Source organism: Hemitrygon akajei, chromosome 6 (genome assembly GCF_048418815.1).
Source record: "Hemitrygon akajei chromosome 6, sHemAka1.3, whole genome shotgun sequence".
NCBI classification, from domain to species: Eukaryota; Metazoa; Chordata; class Chondrichthyes; order Myliobatiformes; family Dasyatidae; genus Hemitrygon; species Hemitrygon akajei.
In genome coordinates, this window is record NC_133129.1 from 10,196,552 (window position 1) to 10,216,892 (window position 20,341).

Here is a 20,341-nt window from a genome sequence, read left to right on the forward strand (position 1 = left end):
TATTTGAGGGATATAAGAAATGCAAGAAAACACTTAAGAAAGAAATCAGGAGGGCTAAAAGAAGGCATGAGGATGCGCGAGTAGACAAGGTGAAAGAAAATCCTAAGGGATTCTACAGATATACTAAGAGCAAAAGGATAGCAAGAGACAAAATTGGTCCTCTGGAAGATCAGAATGGTAATCTATGTGTGAAGCCAAAAAAGATGGGGGAGATCTTAAGTGGTCCTTTTGCTTCTGTCTTTACTCTGGAGATGGACAGTCTATAGATGTGAGGTAGCAAGGTGGTAGACCCTATACAGATTACAGAGGGGAGGTGTTTGCTGACTAAATCCCCAAAGCCTGATAATGTATTCACTCAGGCCCTGTGGGAGGCAAATGCAGAAATTGCAGGGGCCTCAGTGGTGATATTTAATTCATCCTTAGCCACGGGTGAGGTGAGGTGCTGGAGGATTGGAGCATATCTAATGTTTCATTGTTTAAGAAAGGCTCTAAGAATAAGCCAGGAAATTTTAGGCCGGTAAGCCTGTCTTTTGTAGTGGGAGAGTTATTGGAAGGTATTCTAAGATTCCTGATAGATAGGGACTGATTAGGAATAGTCAATGTGGCTTTGTGCGTGGTGAGTTGTAGCTAACCAACCTTATAGAGTTTTTTGAGGAAGTTACCATGAAAGTGGATGAAGGCAAGGCAGTGGATGTTGTCTACATGGACTTTAGCAAGGCCTTTGACAAGGGCCCACATGGAGGATGGTCAAGAAGGTTCAGTCACTTGGCATTCAAAATGAGGTAGTAAACTGGATTGGACATTGGCTTTGTGGAAGAAGCCAGAGAGTGGTAGTAGATGGTTGCCTCTCTGACTGGAGGCCTGTGACTAGTGGTGTGTCGCAGGGATCAGTGCTGGTTCTGTTTTTGTTTGTCATCTACATCAATGATTTGGATGATAATGTGGCAAACAATCTTGATGACACCAAGATTGGGGGTGTAGTCAGCAAGGAAGACTATCAAAGTTTGCAGGGATCTAGGCCTGCTGGAAAAATGGGCTGAAAAAGTCGGGTAGAATTTAAGTGTGAGGTGTTGCACTTCGCGAGAACCAACCAGGGTAGGTCCTACACAGTGCTCAGTAGGGCATTGCAGAGTGTGGTAGGAAAAAAAGGATCAGGAATACAGATCGACATTCCTTGAAAGACGTGATACAGGTAAATATAGTTGCAAAGAAAGCTTCTAGTGCATTGTCCTTCATAAATCAATGTTCAGATGTTTTGTTGATATTGTATAAGACAATTTAGTGTGAACAGGCTTTTTTTTGGGGGGGGGTTTCAATGTTTCTGTCCCGTTTTGTGCAGGGGACGGGTTTAATGATCAGGCTGCCTTTCTGTTTTATATGCGAGGTGGGTTTGATGCTCCTCTCTGAACAACTTTCACGCTCTTTGTTTCATGGCTATCTGGAGAAGACAAATCTCAGAGTTTTATAGAGATACATGCTTTGATTAAAAATAAAGCTTTGTGTTTTAGTCACATACCTATAGGAAGGCTGTAAATAAGATTGACAAAGTGCAGAGAAAATTTACAAGGATGTTGCTGGGACTGGAAGACCTGAGTTATAGAAAAAGGTTGAATAGGATATAACTTTATTCCCTAGAGCATAGAAGATTGAGGAGAGATTTTATATAAAATTAGGTATAAAAATTATGAAGGGTATCGATAGGGTAAATGAATCTCAGGGTTATATATAGTGATATATATGCACTTTGATTTAGTATATACTTAGAACTTTGACACATGGCTGCCCCCAGCACACAGTCATAGAATCATAGACCACCGTAGCGGCAAAACAGGTTAATCAGCCCATCTAGCCTGTGATGAACCATTAATCAGCCAAGTCCCATCGACCTGCACCCAAAATGTAGCCCTCCAAACGTCTCCTATCCATGTTGCTATCCAAATTTCTCTAAAGTGCTGAAACTGAACCCACATCCACCATTTCTGCTGTCAACTCATTCAACACTCTAACCACCCTCTGAGTGAAGAAGTTCCCCTTCAGGTTCCCTTTAAACAACTCACCTTTCACCCTTAGCCCAAGACCTCTAGTTCTAGTCTCACCCAACCTCAGTGGAAAAAGCCAGAGGGAAATAATGTCCATCTTTGGAATATGGGAGGAGACCAGAGCACCCAGAGGAAACCCACACAGCCGTAGGTGGAACGTACAAACTCCTTACAGACAGATGCGGGAATTGAACCCTGGTCACTAGTACTGTAAAGCATAACTCTAACCACTACGCTACCTTTCTATGGTATGGATTGGAGGAGATGAAAAGGGGGCTGTTGCAGAGAATTTGATCTCACAGGTTTGCCTGATTGATGTGAATAGACTCTACCTTCCTGATTTCAGAGAAACTGCGGACATGTTCCTGGATTTAATGGGTCATTTTGCCCTGCAGTGTGAGTGGATAATGAGTGATGTTAATATCATGAACTCTTTAAGAGGTGAGCACTTCGATATTGCAGTGATCGATGCCTTTAATCCTTGCTCATTCCTGGTGGCCGAGAAGCTGGGTTTACAGTTTGTCACCGTCCATGGGGGTAATTTCTGGAATGTTCACCAATGGGGGATGGCAGTCCCTCTCTCCTTTGTTCCCGTCCATCGCTCACTACTCACCGATCGCATGGATTTCTGGCAACGGCTGAAGAATTCCTTAATGTTCCTGGGCTCTCTTGGGTTTGAGATGAGGATCCAGGCACGGTTTGAAAAAGCCATCAGGGAACACTTCCCTGGAACTGACATCAGCCTCTCCAAACTATACACGAAGGCCCAGCTGGCAATCTACAACACTGACTTTACCCTGGAATTCTCACGGCCACTGCCTCCTAATGTGATTTGTGTTGGAGGGTTGCTTTCAAAACCGTCAAAGCCAGTCCCACAGGTAAGTGCAACGGTCTCTCATTTAGAGGCTTTCTCCATTTCCAATCCACCCCATCGCAGGATTGTCTCCATAGACCCAGTGTATGTGTCTCCAGTCCCACAGTCCTTCTGTACACCCAATCACTGTGTGTGTGTGTGTGTGTGTATATATATATCACAAGACTGTCTCCCTAGAGCCAGCATGTTTGTGTGTCTCCAGTCCCATCGTACCTCTCTACATTTTGTGTTTGGGACCATTGTGGCCCAGTGTGTCTGTTTCCCATCTCTGTTTTATATGTGTATTTCTAAATCTCCGATTCAGGTTTAATATAAGACCATGAGAGAGAGGAGCAGCATTAGGCCATTTGGCCCATCATCTGCTCTGCCATTTCATCATGGTTGATCCAATTTCCCTCTCAGCTCCAATCTCCTGCCTTCTCTCTATATCCGCTTGTCTCTTGACCTATCAAGAACTTATCAACTTCTGCCCTAAATATACCCAATGACTTGGCCTCCACAGGCACCTGTGGCAACAGATTCCTCAGATTCACCGCTCTCTGGCTAAAGAAATGCCTCCTCATTTCCATTCTAAAGTGATGCCTCTCTATTCTGAGGCTATTCTCTGATCTTAGACTCCTCCACCATAGGAAATGTCCTCTCTACATCCACTCTATCAAGGCCTTTCACAATTTGATAGGCTTCAATGAGGTCACGCCTCATTCTTCTGAATTCCAGTAAGCCATCAAACACTCCTCATATGACAAGCCTTTTAATCACAGAATCATTTCTATGAACCTCCTTTGAAAGCTCTCCAATGTCAGCACATCCTTTCTTAGATTAGGGGTCCAAACCTGCTCACAATACTCCACGTGAGGCCTCACCAGTGCTTTATAAAGCCTCAACATTACATCTTTACTTTTATATTCTAGTCCTCTTGAAATGATTGTTAACATCACATTTACTATCCTCGCCACTGAATCAACATGTAAATTAACCTTGAGGGAATCCAGCACAAGGGCTCCAAATTTTTAAATCTTTTCTCCATTTAGAAAATAGTCTACACTTTTATTTCTCTACCAAAGTGCATGTCCATACACTTCCCAACACTGCATTCCATCTGCAACTTCTTTGTCCATTTTCCTAATCTGTTTAAGTCCTTCTAAAGCTTCCCTACTTCCTCTAAACCACCTTCCCCACCACCTATTTTAATATCGTCCACAAACTTGGCCACAAAGCCATCAATTCCCTCATCCAAATCATTGTCATATAGCATAAGAAGAATCGGCCCCAACACAAACCCCATTGGAACACCACTAGTCACTGGCAGCCAACCAAATAAAGGCTCCCTTTATTCCCACTCTTTGACTTCTGCCAATCAGCCAATGCCTTATTCATACTGGCTTCTTTCCTGTAATACCACGGGCTTGTAGCTTGTTAAGCAGCCTCATGTCTGGCACTTTGTTAAAGGCTTTCTGAAAATCCAAGTACACAACATCAACCAATTCTCCGTTGTCTATCCTACTTGTTATTTCTTCAAAGAATTCCAAAAGATCTGTCAGGCAAGACGTTTCCTTGAGGAAACCATGCTGACTGCGGCCTGTTTTATCATGTGCATCCAAGAACCTTGAGACTTCATCCTTAATAATTGACTCCAAAGTCTTCCCAAACACTGAAGTCAGACTAACTGGCTTATAGTTTTCTCTCTTCTGCCTCTCTCTCTTCTTGAAGAATGGAGTGACATTTGCAATTTTCCAGTCTTCCAGAGACATTCCAGAATCTAGTGATTCTTGAAAAATCATTACTAATGCCTCCATAATCTCTTTAGCCACCTTTTTCAGAACGCTGGGGTCTACACCATCTGGTCCATCTGCTTTAGACCTTTCAGCTTTCCAAGCTCCATCTCCCTAGTAATAGTAACTTCACACTCTTCTACCTTCGGACACCCTCCAACTTCAGCATCCTGGTGTGTTTTTATTGGTTTATTTATTTATTGAGATCCAGTACATAATAGGCCCTTCCAGCCCTTTGAGCTAGCAATCTCCAATTTATCCCTATCTTAATCAAGGGGCAACTATCAATTACTTTTTATCCCACCAGCCATTACGTCTTTGGACTGTGGGAGGAAGCCGGAGCAGCCAGAGGAAATCCACGTGAGTCTGGGGAGAATGTGCCAACTCCTTACAGACAGCAGTGGGAAATGAACCTGGGTCAGTGGTACTGTAAACCGTTGTGCTAAGCACTACGCTACTGTGCTACCCCCTTTGTGAAATTTGTTGTTTTGTAGCAGCAGTACATTGCAATAAAAATACCAATTACAATAAGAGTACAGGTATATATAGCAATAAATTAAATGAGTCCTGTAAGTAGAGAGGGGAAAATAATAATAATACTATGCAAGTGGCAAGTGTTCCTGGGTTCATTGTCCATTCAGAAATCTGATGGTTGAGGTGAAGAAGCTGTTCTTGAACTTTGAGTGTGTGTCTCAGGCACTTGTACCTCCTCCCTGATGAGAGAGGGTATGTTCTGGATAATGGGAGTCCTTAATGATGAATGCCCCCTTTAGAAGATGTTCTGGATGCTAGGGAGACCAGTGCCCATGATGGAACTGGCTGAGTTTACAACTTTTTAAGGCTCTTTCTGATCCTGTGCCGTGGACCCGCCAAACCAGACAATGATGCAGCCAGTTAGAGTGCTCTCCATGGTATCTGTAGTAATTTGCAAGTGTCTTTGGTGACAAATCAATTCTCCTCAAACTCCTAATGAAATGTAGCCACTGTCATGCCTTCTTTGTAATTGCATTAACATGCTGGACCCAGGATAGATCCTCAGAGATGCTGACACCCAGGAATCTGAACCTGCTGAACCTTTTCACTTCTGATCCCTCAATGGTGACTGTTGTGTGTTCCCTTGACTTCCCCTTCATGAAGTCTACAATCAATTCCTTGGTCTTACTGAAGTTGTGAGCAACGTTGTTGCTGCAGCACCACTCAACCAGCTGATTTATCTTGCAACACACACAAAATGCTGGAGGAACTGAGCAGGCCAGGCAGCATCCACAGGGACTGTTCCCTCCATGACAGCCTTGTCCACTCATCCCTCTCCACTGATCTCTCTCCTGGTACTTGTGCTTGCAAGTGGAACAAGAACCACACCATCTTCCTCATTGCCATTCAGGTCCTTTCAGGTGAGGCAACACCTCATCTGCAAGTCGGTTGGGATCATCTAATATATCCAGTGCTCCTGGCGTGGCCTCCTGTATATTGGTGAGACCCAACGTAGATTGGGAGACTGCTTCAACTGCCAGAAAAGTGGATCTCCCACTGACCATATATTTCAATTCTATTTCCCATGCCCATCCGTAGCCTCCTCTTCTGCCAGGATGAGGCCTCAATCTGGTTGGAGGAACAACTCCTTATATTCTGTCTGGGTAGCCTCTATCCTGAATGCATGAACATCAATTTCTTGAACAAACAGGAATTGACCCCTCTCCTCTTCACCATTCCTCATTCCTGTTTCCTTTTCACTCCTTCTCTCCTTACCTACACATCTTTTCTTTCTCGTGCTCCTCCCCTTTCTTTTCTCCATGGTCTTCTGTCCTCTCCTATCAGATTCCCACTTCTCTTTCCCTTTATCTCTTTCACCAAATAACTTGCCAATTGTTGCCCCTCAGCCGCTTCCCCTCTCCCGGTTTCACCCATCACCTGCCACCTTGTACTTCTTCCTCCCCTCCCCCGCCTTCTTATTCTGACTTCTCCTCTTCTTTTCCAGTCCTGATGAAGGGTCTCAGTCTGAAACATCGACTGTTTACTCTTTCCATAGATTCTGCCTGCCCTGCTGAGATCCTCCAGCAGTTTGTGTGTGTTGCTCAGATTTCCAGCGTCTGCAGATTCTCTTGTGCTTGAGGTCTGTTTCGCTCCTGTACGCCGCCTCATCACCAACTGAAATTCTGCTAATGATAGTTGTGTCGTCGCCAAATTTATAGATGGAGTTTGAGCTGAGCCCAGCCACACAAATTTATAGATGGTATTTGATCTGAGCCTAGCCACACAGTCATGCGTGTAGAGAGAGCAGAGCAGTCGACTAAGCATGTATCCTTGAGGTTAACCTGTGCTGATTGTCAGCAATGAGGAATCAAGGGTCCAGATACTGGTGGAGGTACAGAGATCCAGGTTTAGGAGGTTTTTGATTAGAACTGAAGGTGTGATTGTGTTGAATGCTGAGCTGTAATCAGTAAACAGCAGCCTGACATAAATATTTCTATTGTCCAGGAGATCGATAGCCAAGAGGAGAGGCCAAAGATTGCTCCCGCAATTGTTTCAATAGGCAAATTACAGTGACAATTGTGACTTATTGTTGCAACAAATTACAGTGGGTGTAGATCCTTTCTTAGGCAGGAGCTTATTCTATCATTGAACAACCTCTCAGAGCTGGTGGGAATGACTCTTGGCGGTAGTCGTTGAGGTAGCTCACCCTGATCTTCAGCACTGGTATGATTGTCACCCTCCGACTGTGAGGGAGAGATTGAAGTTGTCTTGACAGTTGGTTGGCACAGGTATCCTCTTTCCTAACAGCTATGCCATGAGGGCCTGATGCTTTGCAAAGGTTCATCCTCTTAAAAGATGTTCATATGTCTGCCCCTGAGACAAAGATCACGTGGTTATTGGATGCTGCAGGGATTCACATTCCCTCCCCCACATTTTCCCACCCCACTCTCTTCCCTCTCCCATCCCGCTCTCTTCCCTCTCCCACCCCGCTCTCTTCCCTCTCCCACCCCGCTCTCTTCCCTCTCCCACCCCACTCTCTTCCCTCTCCCTCCCCACTCTCTTCCCTCTCCCATCCACTCTCTTCCCTCTTCCACCCCACTCTCTTCCCTCTCCCTCCCCACTCTCTTCCCTCTCCCATCCACTCTCTTCCCTCTTCCACCCCACTCTCTTCTCTCTCCCACCCCGCTCTCTTCCCTCTCCCATCCCGCTCTCTTCCCTCTCCCACCCGCTCTCTTCCCTCTCCCACCCCGCTCTCTTCCCTCTCCCACCCCGCTCTCTTCCCTCTCCCTCCCCGCTCTCTTCCCTCTCCCTCCCCACTCTCTTCCCTCTTCCACCCCACTCTTTTCCCTCTCCCATCCACTCTCTTCCCTCTCCCATCCCGCTCTCTTCCCTCTCCCACCTGCTCTCTTCCCTCTCCCATCCCGCTCTCTTCCCTCTTCCACCCCACTCTCTTCCCTCTCCCACCCCGCTCTCTTCCCTCTCCCTCCCCACTCTCTTCCCTCTCCCACCCCACTCTCTTCCCTCTCCCATCCGCTCTCTTCTCTTTCCCACCTGCTCTCTTCCCTCTTCCACCCCACTCTCTTCCCTCTCCCACCCCACTCTTTTCCCTCTCCCATCTGCTCTCTTCCCTCTTCCACCTGCTCTCTTCCCTCTCCCACTCACTCTCTTCCCTCTCATTTCCTCACTCCCAGACATATTCTGCACACCCATGCCTTGTCTCAGAAAGGAAATTATCTCATACACCTTCACCACCATGGCTCCTTTAATGTGTTCACCAAGGTTCCTCTGTTCCTCATATTTCCCTTTGGGCTGACCACTCATTACTTACCATTATTCATTTAAGAAAAACAAGTCCTCTCCACTCCAATCCTCTGCCTGCACCACCTGGGACTTTCCCTGACAGCTTGGGCTACCTCCACTTTACTCTTGGCACTCAGTGTAATCTGCTGGCCTTGTTGTGTTGGGGGTTCGAGTGTTGACCTGTCCTTGCTGTTGTCAGGAACTGGAAGATCTCCTACAGACTGCCGGAGAGAACGGCTTTGTGGTGGTGACCTTTGGCTCTATGCTGATGTCTGTCAGCCTCCCTGAGCTGCTGAAAGAGATGAACGCTGCCTTTGCCCAGCTCCCCCAGTTGATAATCTGGAGACAACTGCGCAGTAACTGGCCAAGTGATCTCCAACCTGCCCCCAATGTCAAGCTGCTCGATTGGCTCCCGCAGAATGATCTGCTTGGTAAGTACCAGCCCACCAGTGGTCCCTCTCTGAGATGAGATTCTGGAACCTGGAGAAGTAAGGAGGAGGGGTGGTGAAGAGGGGTTATGGGCAACGGAAGGAGTGAAGATGGCATCAGAGGCTAGAAGGTCAACACGTACAAACAAGGGGTAGGAACTCAGTAGGTCGGGCAGCATCCGTGGAAGCGAGCAGTCGAAGTCTCGGGCCGAGACCCTTCATCAGGACTCCTGACCTGCTGAGTTTCTCCAGTGTGTTGTACATGTTGATTTGACCCCAGCATCTGCAGTGTACTTTCTGAGGCTAGAAGGTGACAGCTGGAAGCAACAAAGGCCTGCAGATGATGGCATCTGGTGTAAAATAAAGACTTATGTAGATGCACAGTGGCAAGTATTAAGGTTCTAAATGGTATACATACTTGGATAATAAATGTACTCAGAACTTTGAACTGGTTGCATCGCTGTCTCCTATAGAAACACCAGAAGTCTACAGAAAGTGACGGATACAGCCCAGTCTTTCACAGCAAAACCCTCCCTACATTCAGCATATTTACATGCAGCACTGTCACAAGAAAGTAGCATGTATCATCAATAATCCCACCATCGAGCCCTTGCCCTCTCTTTGTGACTATCATCGGGTAGGGGGTACAGAAGGCTTGGGTCCCACAACACCAGGTTCAGGAAAAATTACGACACTACAATAATCAGGCTCCCAAACTGGTGTGGATTACTTCACTCACCTCAACTCCGAAATAATTTCACAACTTATGGGCAGAGTTTCAAAGCTCTACCACTCACATTCTCAGAGTTCGTACAGTCTGTCTCCTTTTGATACAGTGGACTTGGAGAGGATGTTTCCAATGTTTACTCACTGGAATTTAGAAGATTGAGGGGGGATCTTATTGAAACGTATAAAATTCTAAAGGGATTGGACAGGCTAGATGCAGGAAGATTGTTTCCGATGTTGGGGAAGTCCAGAACGAGGGGTCTCAGTTTAAGGATAAAGGGGAAGCCTTTAGGACCGAGATGAGGAAAAACTTCTTCACACAGAGAGTGGTGAATCTGTGGAATTCTCTGCCACAGGAAACAGTTGAGGCCGGTTCATTGGCTATATTTAAGAGGAGGTTAGACATGGCCCTTGTGGCTAAAGGGATCAGGGGGTATGGAGAGAAAGCAGGTACAGGGTTCTGAGTTGGATGATCAGCCATGATCATACTGAATGGCGGTGCAGGCTCAAAGGGCCGAATGGCCTACTCCTGCACCTATTTTCTATATTTCTATGTTTCAATAGTGAGAGAGACTAGGACCAGGGGCACAGACTCAGAATAGAGGGATATCCCTTTAGAGCAGAGGCGAAAGGAATCTGTTTAGCCAGAGGGCAGTGAATCTGTGGAATTCTTTGCCCAAGGCAGCTGTGAAGGCTGTCATTGGGTATATTTAAAGCGGAGGATGATAGGATGAAAATAAAAAGGATCTTGCTAAGAGAGGGCATCAAAGGTTACGGGGAGAAGGCAGGAAAATGGGGTTGAGAGGGATAATAAATCAGCCATGATGGATGGTGGAGCAAACTCGATGGGTAAATAGCAAATTCTGCTCATGTGTCTAATGACCTGATGTCCAAGGGGGACCAATATCCTTTCGAGCAGGTTTGTTAGAGCTGTTCAGGAGGGTTTCAAGTTAATTTGTCAGGGGTTGAGAACAGATAGTAAAAGTTTTTATAATTAAATAAAGCAGAAAAGGTTGGCTAAAGTGAACATAGGTCCTTTGGAGGATGAGAAAGGGGAATGAGAAAATGTCAAAGGCTTTGAATGACTATTTGGTGTCGGTCTTCATGGTGGAGGACACATCTAACATGCTGAACAGAGACGTTATGGATGCGATGGAGATGAGGACCTTGATACAATAGCGATCACTAAACTAAACTTGTCGTTGGCAAGTTTGTAGATGACACAAAGGTTGGTGGTGTTGTAGATAGTGTAGAGGATTGTCGAAGATTGCAGAGAGACATTGATAGGATGCAGAAGTGGGCTGAGCAATGGCAGATGGAGTTCAACCCGGAGAAGTGTGAGGTGGTACACTTTGGAAGGACAAACTCCAAGGCAGAGTACAAAGTAAATGGCAGGATACTTGGTAGTGTGGAGGAGCAGAGAGATCTGGGGGTACATGTCCACAGATCCCTGAAAGTTGCCTCACAGGTAGATAGGGTAGCTGAGAAAGCTTATGGGGTGTTAGCTTTCATAAGTTGAGGGATAGAGTTTAAGAGTCACGAGGTAATGATGCAGCTCTATAAAACTCTGGTTAGGCCACACTTGGAGTACTGTGTCCAGTTCTGGTCGCCTCACTATAGGAAGGATGTGGAAGCATTGGAAAGGGTACAGAGGAGATTTACCAGGATGCTGCCTGGTTTAGAGAGTATGGATTATGATCAGAGATTAAGGGAGCTAGGGCTTTACTCTTTGGAGAGAAGGAGAGCGAGAGGAGACATGATAGAGGTGTAGAAGATATTAAGAGGAATAGACAGAGTGGACAGCCAGCGCCTCTTCCCCAGGGCACCACTGCTCAGTACAAGAGGACATGGCTTTAAGGTAAGGGGAGGGAAGTTCAAGGGGGATATTAGAGGAAGGTTTTTCACTCAGAGAGTGGTTGGTGCGTGGAATGCACTGCCTGAGTCAGAGGTGGAGGCAGATACAGTAGTGAAGTTTAAGAGACTACTAGACAGGTATATGGAGAAATTTAAGGTGGGGGGTTATATGTGAGGCAGGGTTTGAGGGTCAGCACAACATTGTGGGCCGAAGGGCCTGTAATGTGCTGTACTATTCTATGTTCTATGTTAAAGAGGTATTGCTGAGAAAACTTGTGGGCCTGAAGATAGACAAGCCCCCTGGTCCTGATGGAATGCATCCCAGATACTGAAATAAATGGCAGAAGTTACAGTAGAGGCTTTGGTGATAATTTACCAAAATTTTCTGGACTCTGGGCAAGTCCCGGCAGATTGGAAGATGGTGAATGTCACGCCACTGTTCCAAAAAGGAAGTAGGCAAAAGGCAAGTAACTATAGGCCAATTAGTTGGGAAAATGCTTGAAGCTATCATTAAAGAAGAAAGAGTGAGGCATCTGGAAAGAAACGGATCCATCAGACAGACACAGCATGGATTCAGCAAAGGCAGGTCCTGTTTGACAAACCTACTGGAGTTCTTTGAGGATATAATGAGTGCAGTGGATAGAGAGGAACAGATGGAAGATATTTACTTTGACTTCCAGAAGGTGCTCGATAGTTATCCATATGATTACGATACATAGAGTTTGGGGGTGATGTATTAGCATGGATAGAGGATTGGTTATCTAATAGAAAGCAGAGAGTTGGGATACACGGGTGTTACTCTGGTTGGCAATCAGTGGTGAACAGTGTGCCGCAGGGTTCGATGCTGGGCCTGCAACTGTCACGATATAAATTAACGATCTGGAAGAGGGGACTGTGTAGTGTATCTAAGTTTGCTGATGGAAGTAAATTGAGTGGAAAAGCAAGTCACATAGATGATACAGAGAGTCTGCAGAGAGATATAAATAGATTAAGTGAGTGGGCAAGGGCCTGGCAGATGGAATACAATGTTGGTAAATGCAAGATCATCTACTTTGGAAGGAAAAATGGAAGATCAGTTTATTATTTAAATGGTAAAAATAGCAGCATGCTGCTGTGCAGAGGGACTTGGGAGTGCTTGTCCATGAATGACAAAACGTTGGTTTGCAGGTGCAGCCGGCTATCAAGAAGGCAAATGGAATGTTGGCCTTTGTTGCTAGAGGGATTGAATTTAAGAGTAAGGAGATAATGCTGCAACTGTATGGGGTACTGGTGAGGCCGCACCTGGAGTACTGTGAGCAGTTCTGGTCTCCTTACTTGAGGAAGGACATACTGGCTTTGGAGGCGGTACAGGGGAGGTTCACCAAGTTGATTCCAGAGATGGTGGGTTAGACTATTAGGAGAGATTGAAGCATCTGGGACTGTACTTACTGGAATTCAGAAGAATGAGAGAAGATCTTATAGAAAAATATAAAATTAGAGTTTTTCGAGGAAGTTACCAGGAAAGTGGATGAAGGGAAGGCAGTGAATGTTGTCTACATGGACTTTAGTAAGGCCTTTGACAAGGTCCCGCATGGGAGATTAGTTAGGAAGGTTCAGTCGCTAGGTATACATGGAGAGATAGTAAATTGGATTAGACATTGGCTCAATGGAAGAAGCCAGAGAGTGATAGTGGAGGATTGCTTCTCTGAGTGGAGGCCTGTGACTAGTGGTGTGCCACAGGGATCAGTGCTGGGTCCATTGTTATTTGTCATCTATATCAATGATCTGGATGATAATGTGGCAAATTGGATCAGCAAATTTGCTGATGATACTAAGATTGGAGGTGTAGTGGACAGTGAGGAAGGTTTTCAAAGCTTGCAGAGGGATTTGGACCAGTTGGAGGAATGGGCTGAAAAATGGCAGATGGAGTTTAATGCAGACAAGTGTGAGGTATTGCACTTCGGAAGGTCAAACCAAGGTAGAACATACAAGGTAAATGGTAGGACACTGAGGAGTTTAGTAGAACAGAGGGATCTGGAGTACATATACATAATTCCTTAAAAGTGGCGTCACAAGTAGATAGGGTCGTAAAGAGAGCTTTTGGTACATTGGCCTTTATAAATCAAAGTATTGACTATAAGAGTTGGAATGTAATGGTGAGGTTGTATAAGACATTGGTGAAACCAAATTTGGAGTATTGTGTGCAGTTTTGGTCACCTAATTACAGGAAGGATATTAATAAGGTTGAAAGAGTGCAGAGAAGGTTTACAAGGATGTTGCCGGGACTTGAGAAACTGAGTTACAGAGAGAGGTTGAATAGGTTAGAACTTTATTCCCTGGAGCGTAGGAGAATGAGGGGTGATTTGATAGAGGTGTATAAAATTATGATGGGTATAGACAGAGTGAATGCAAGCAGGCTTTTTCCACTGAGGCTAGGGGAGAAGAAAACCAGAGGTATTGGGTTAAGGGTGAAGGGGAAAAGTTTAAAGGGAACATTAGGGGGGCTTCTTCACGCAGAGAGTGGTGGGAGTGTGGAATGAGCTGCCAGATGAAGTGGTGAATGTGGGCTCATTTTTGACATTTAAGAAAAACTTGGACAGGTATATGGATGAGAGGGGTTTTGGAGAGATATGGCCCAGGTGCAGGTCAGTGGGACTAGGCAGAAAAATGGTTCGGCACAGCCAAGAAGGGCCAAAGGGCCTGTTTCTGTGCTGTAATGTTCTATGGTTCTATGAAAGGAATAGGTAAGATAGTGGCAGGAAAGTTGTTTCTACTGGTAGGTGAGACTAGAACTAGGGACATAGCCTCAAGATTTGGGGGAGTAGATTTAGGACGGAGATGAGGAAGAACTGCTTTTCCCAGAGGGTGGTGAATCTGATGAATTCTCTGCCCAACGAAGCAGTGGAGGCTACCTCAGTAAATATATTTAAGACAAGGTCGGGTAGATTTTTGCATAGTAGAAGAATTAAGGGTTATGGGGAAAAGGCAGTTATGTGGAGATGAGTCCATGGCCAGATCAGCCACGAGCTTATTGAATGGTGGAGCAGGCTCATTGGGCCAGATGGCCGACTCCTGCTCCTATTCCTTATGTTCTTATGTTTCAGGAAGAGGTATTCTAAAGGCAAGGTGGCACAACTGTGGCTAACAAGAGAAGTCAAATCCAACGAGAGAGCATATAATAGAGCAAAAATTAATGGGAAATTAGACGATTGGGAAGCTTTTAAAAACCAACAGAAGGCAACTAAGTAAGTTAGTAAGAAGATAAAGATGGAATACGAAAGTAAGCTAGCCAATAATGTTAGAGAGTATAACAGAAGTTTCTTCAGATATACAAAGTGTAATAGAGAAGTGAGAGTAGGTATCAGACCATTGGAGAGGCAGTAATGGAAGACAAGGAGATGGTGGACAAACTGAATAAGTATTTTGCATCAGTTGTCACTGTGGAAGATACCAGCAGTATGCCGGAAATTTGGGATATCAGGGGGCAGAAGTGTGTGAAGTTGCCATTACTGGGGAGAAGGTTCTTGAGAAACTGAAAGATCTGAAGGTAGATAAGTCACTGGGACCAGATGGTGAAAGAATTTGCTGAAGAGATTGTGAAGGCTTTACTAATAATCTTATAAGAATCACTAGATTCTGGCATGGTTCCAGAGAACTGGAAATTGCAAATGTCACTCCACTCTTGAAGGAGTGAGAAGGGCAGAAAAATGGAAATTATAGTCCAGCTAGACTGACCTCAGTGGTTGGAAGATGGAGTCAATTCTTAAGAATGTGCTTTCAAGAAAGTAACATGTATCATCAATAATCCCACCAATAGGCAGTAGTCAGCATGGTTTCCTCAAGGGGAAATCTTGCCTGACAAAGCTTTTGGAATTCTCTGAAGAAATATCAAGCAGTTGAAGAAGTAACAAGCATGACAGACAAAGGAGAATGGGTAGATGTTGAGTACTTGGATTTTCAGAAGGACTTTGACAAGGTGCCACTCGTGACTGCTGTACAAGTTAAGCACCCATTTTAGAACAGGAAAGATACTAGCATGGGTAAAACTTTGGCTGATTGGCAGGAGACAAAGAGTGGGACTAAAGGGTGCCTTTTCTGGTTTGCTGCCTGTGACTAGTGGTGTTCCACAGGGGTCTGTGTTGACACTGCTTCTTATTACATTATATGTCAGTGATTTAGATGATGGAATTGATGGCTTTTTTGCAAAGTCTGCAGACAGTAAAAAGGTAGGTGGAGGTGTAGGTAGTTTTGAGAAAGTAGAGAAGCTACAGAAGGACTTAGATTAAGAGAATGTGCAAAGAAGTGGAAGATGGAATACAGTGTAGGGAAGTGTATGGTTATGCACTTTGGTAGAAGAAATAAAAGCATCAATTATTTTCTAAATTAACAGAAAATTCAAAAATCTAAGTTGCAAAGGGACTTGGGAGACTTGGGAGTGCTTGTACAGGGTTCCCTAAAGGTTAATTTGCGGGTTGAGTCAGTGGTGAGGAAGGCGAATGCGATGTTATCATTCATTTCAGGAGGGCTGAATATAGAAGCAAGGATGTAATGTTCAGACTTTATATAAAGCACTGGTGAGGCCTCACTTGGAGTATTGTGAGCAGTTTTGGGCCCCGTATCTAAGAACGAATGTGCCGGCACTAAAGGGAGTCCAAAGGAGGTTCACAAAAATGATTCCAGGATAGAATGGCTTATCATATGAAAAGCATTTGATGGATCTGTGCCTCTACTCACTGGAATTTAGAAGGATGAGCGGGGATCTCATTGAATCCTATCATGTTGAAAGTCTGGGATAAAGTGGATGTGGAGAGGATGTTTCCTATGGTGGAGAGTCTAGGACCAGAGGGCACAACCTCAGAACAGAGGGGCATCCTTTTAGAAAAGATATGAGGAGGAATTCTTTTAGCTAGAGAGTGGTGAACCTCTGGAATTTGTTGTCACACGTGGCTGTGAAAGCCAAGTCATTGGGTATATTTAAGGCAGAGGTTGATAGATTCTTGATTTATCGGGGCATGAAAAGATACAGGAAGAAGGCAGGAGATTGGGGCTGAGAGGAAAAATGGATCATCTATGATGAAATGGTGGAGCACACTCGATAGGCCAAATGGTCTCTTTCTGCTCATATCTATGGTCTTATAATCTGATGCTACAGTTGATCTGTTCTCCACTGGCTTTGGGAGTATCTGTCTGATTTTCTTTGGGAAATGGCGGGTGCTTCTTCGCAGAGTTAATGGGTTGAAGATGTCTCTCACTGTACTTCGGTCTGGGCTGACAGGTCATCCCAAGGCTCGTCTCCTGGTGACACACGGGGGCATGAACAGCCTGCTGCAGGCCGTGTACCACGCAGTGCCTGTGATCGGCATCCCGCTCTTCGGAGATCAGTTTGATAACATGGTGAGGGTGGAGGCCAAGGGCCTCGGGCTGACTGTTCATGTCACCCAAGTACAGGCAGACCACCTGAGTCACACCATGGCCACTGTCATCAAGAACAAAAGGTATGTGCAACTTGTTGGACTGTGTGTATGGTTGTGTTTTGGTATGTGGGGTTGTGTGTGTATACGTGTGTATATACCTGTCCGTGTGCATGCTTGCAAGTATATGCGTGTGTCCATGTGTGTGTTGTGAGTGTGATGGATACGTGTGAGTGTTTGCTTGATGTGGATCCCTCTGGCAAGTTGGGATTTGAACTTCCTACCTTCTCTCCATCTCCTCTGGAGGTTCTACACTGTCCCTGAGGTTCGGGGCAAAGGAGGGAGAGGTTTTATATAGAAGGCTCTGAGAAACTGTACAGCTCAGCATTTAACTTCAGGTTGTGGGTGAATGGAATCATGGGCAGAGGATATTGGACCACAGGACATAGGAGCGGAATTAGGCCATTCAGCCCATCGAGTCTGCTCTGCCATGTCTGATCCCAAATTTCTACTCAACCCCACACACCTTCTCCTTTGGTGCCCTGACCGATCAGGGAATGCTCAACTTCCACCTCAAACATGGATTTGGCCTCCACCGCATTGGTGTCCAGCACGTTCTCCTTGTGACTATGTGAGTTCCCCTGAAGACAGAGTTATTGAAAAGTACAGCACAGAAACAGGCCATTTGGCCCATCTAGTCAATGTCAAACTATTTAAACTGCCTACTCCCATCGACCTGCACCAGAACCATAGCCCTCTATACCTTTCCCACATCCATGTACCTGCCTAAACCTCTCTTAAACATTGAATTCAAGCTTGCATGCACCACTCCACACTGGCAGCTTATTCCACCTTCTCACAGCCTTCTGAGTGACGAAGATTCTTCTTATGTTCCCCTTAAACTTTTCACCTTACACCCTTAACCCATGACCTTTAGTTGTAGTATCACCCACCCTCAGTGGAAAAAGTCTGCTTGTATTTATCCTATCTATACCCCTCACAATTTTGTATACCTTTATCAAATTCCGTTAGTCTTCTACATTCCAAGGAATGAAGTCCTAACCTATTCAATCTTTCCTTATAACACAGGTCGCCCAGTCCCAGCAACATCCTTGTAAAATTTCTCTGTAATCTTTCAACCTTACTTAAATCTTTACTGTACATCAGTGACCAAAACTGCAAACAATACTGCAAATTAGGCCTCACCACCATCTTATACAGCTTCAATATAATATCCCATCTCCTGTACTCAGTACTCTGATTTATGAAGGCCAATGTGTCAAAAGCTTTCTTTACAATATCTTTATGATCCATTTTCAATTATGTATCTGTATTCCCAGATTCCTTTGTTCTACAACGCTCCCCAGTGCCCTACTGTTCACTGTGTAAGTCCTACCTTGGTTGATCCTACTCAACCCCTCTGATTTGCCTGTATTAAATTCCATCTGCTACTTTTTTCAGCCCATCTTCTAGCTGGTCCAGATCCCATTTCTTAGCTACCCACTACACCCCCAATCTTGGTGTCATCTGCAAATCTGCCTATTCATTTAGCACATTATGATCAAGATGACAAGCAACAACAGACCCAGCACCGATCCCTGTGGCACTCCAGTCAGAGAGGCAATCATCTAGTACCACTCTTTGGCTTCTCCCACAAACCAATTCAAATCCAATTTACTTCTTCATTTTGAATGCCGAATGACTGAACGTTCTTGAGCAACCTCCCATGTGGGACTTTCTCATTTGCCTTGCTAAGGTTCATGTAAACAACATCCACTGTCTTATCTTCATCCACATTCCTTGTGATGTCCTCAAATCTCTATTAGTTTGGTTTGATAAGACCTACCACATATGAAGCCATGCTGACGATCCTTAATCAGTTCATGTCCATCCAAAACTCATATATCCTGTCCCTTAGGTTACCTTCCAATAACTTTCCCATAACTGATGTCAGACTCACCAGCCTATAATTTCTTGGTTTATTTTTAGAGGCTTTCTTAAACAGCAAAATAGCATTAGCTATCCTCCAGTCCTCTGGTACCTCACCTGTCACCAAAGATGATTTAAATATATCTGCTAGGACCCCTGCAATTTCTGCACTTGCCTCCCACAGGGTCTGAGGGACACCTCGTCAGGACCTGGAGACTTATCCACACTAGTTTGCCTTAAGAGAGCAAACACATCCTCAACTGTTTAGGGTTCATGAAGTCGATGCTGCTTTGCATCACTTCTATAAATTCTGTGTCTGTCTCTTAAACAAATACAGATGCAAACATTTCATTTAAGATCTCCCTAATCTTTTAGCTCCATGCATGGATGACCATTTAGAAATTCTAGAGGACCAATTATGTCCCTAGCAATTTTTTCTTCTTTTTTTGCTCTTGTATTGGTGCGTGGCCTAGTGGATAAGGCATTGGTCTAGTGATCTGAAGGTCACTGGTTCGAGCCTCAGCTGAGGCATGTATGTTGTGTCCTCGAGCAAGGCACTTAACAACACATTGCTCTGTGACGACACTGGCAGCCAAGCTGCATGGGTCCTAGTGCCCTTCCCTTGGACAACATCGGTGGCGTGGAGAGGGGAAGGCTTGCAGCCTGGGCAACTGCCAGTCTCCCATACAACCCTGCCCAGGCCTGGAAACCTTCCAAGGCGCAAATCCATGGTCTCACGAGACTAACGGATGCCTAAAAAATTTTTTTTGCATCTTTGTAAAATCCCTTAGGATTCTCCTTCACCTTGTCTACTAGGGTAGCCCCATGCCTTCTTTTAGCCGTCCTGATTTCTTTCTTAAGTGTTTTCTTGCATTTCTTATAGTCCATTAACACCTTATTTGTTCCTACCTGCCTCTACCTGCAATGCACCTCCTTTGTTTTTTTAACCAGGGTCTCAGTGTCACTTGAAAACCAACGTTCCCTAAATCTGTCATCTTTGCCTTTTACTCTAACAGGCACATACAAGTTTAGTACTCTCAAAATTTCTCATTGAAGGCCTCTCACTTACCAAGAAACCCTTTGCCAGAAAACAGTGTTTCCCAATCCACACCTGCCAGACCCTTCTGATACTATCAAAATTGGTCTTTCTCCAATTCGGAATCTTAACCCGTGGACCAGACCTATCCTTTTCTGTATATACTTTGGACCTAATGGCATCATGATCACTAGTAGCAAAGGGTCCCCCTACATAAACTTCTGTCACCTGCCCTGTCTCATTCCCTAATAACAGATGAAGCATCACACACTCTCTCATTAGGACTTATACATACTGCCTAAGGAAACTTCATGGAACCCATGTGGTAAACACCTCCCCACTCTGTCGCAACTAAACAATCGCACTTGAAAATATTGAGCTGTCAGTCCTGCCCCTCTTGCAACCAAGTCTCACTAATGGCTATAATATCGTAACTCCATGTGTTGATCCATGCCCTGAACTGATCTGCCTTTCCTACAATACTTCTTACATTGAAATATAATCAGCTAAGGACATTAG

At 44.9% G+C, this 20,341-nt stretch overlaps 1 protein-coding gene across 1 annotated transcript in view; it reads left to right on the forward strand.

Moving 5' to 3' along the window:
* LOC140728849 (UDP-glucuronosyltransferase 3A1-like) overlaps positions 1 to 20,341 on the forward strand; it is a 58,474-nt gene that overhangs the window by 35,448 nt on the left and 2,685 nt on the right. Inside the window, exons 5-7 of the mRNA XM_073047853.1 lie at positions 2,386 to 2,917; positions 8,659 to 8,890; positions 16,722 to 16,941. Coding sequence (XP_072903954.1) covers positions 2,386 to 2,917; positions 8,659 to 8,890; positions 16,722 to 16,941 — 984 coding nt within the window. The remainder of the gene's footprint in view (positions 1 to 2,385; positions 2,918 to 8,658; positions 8,891 to 16,721; positions 16,942 to 20,341) is intronic.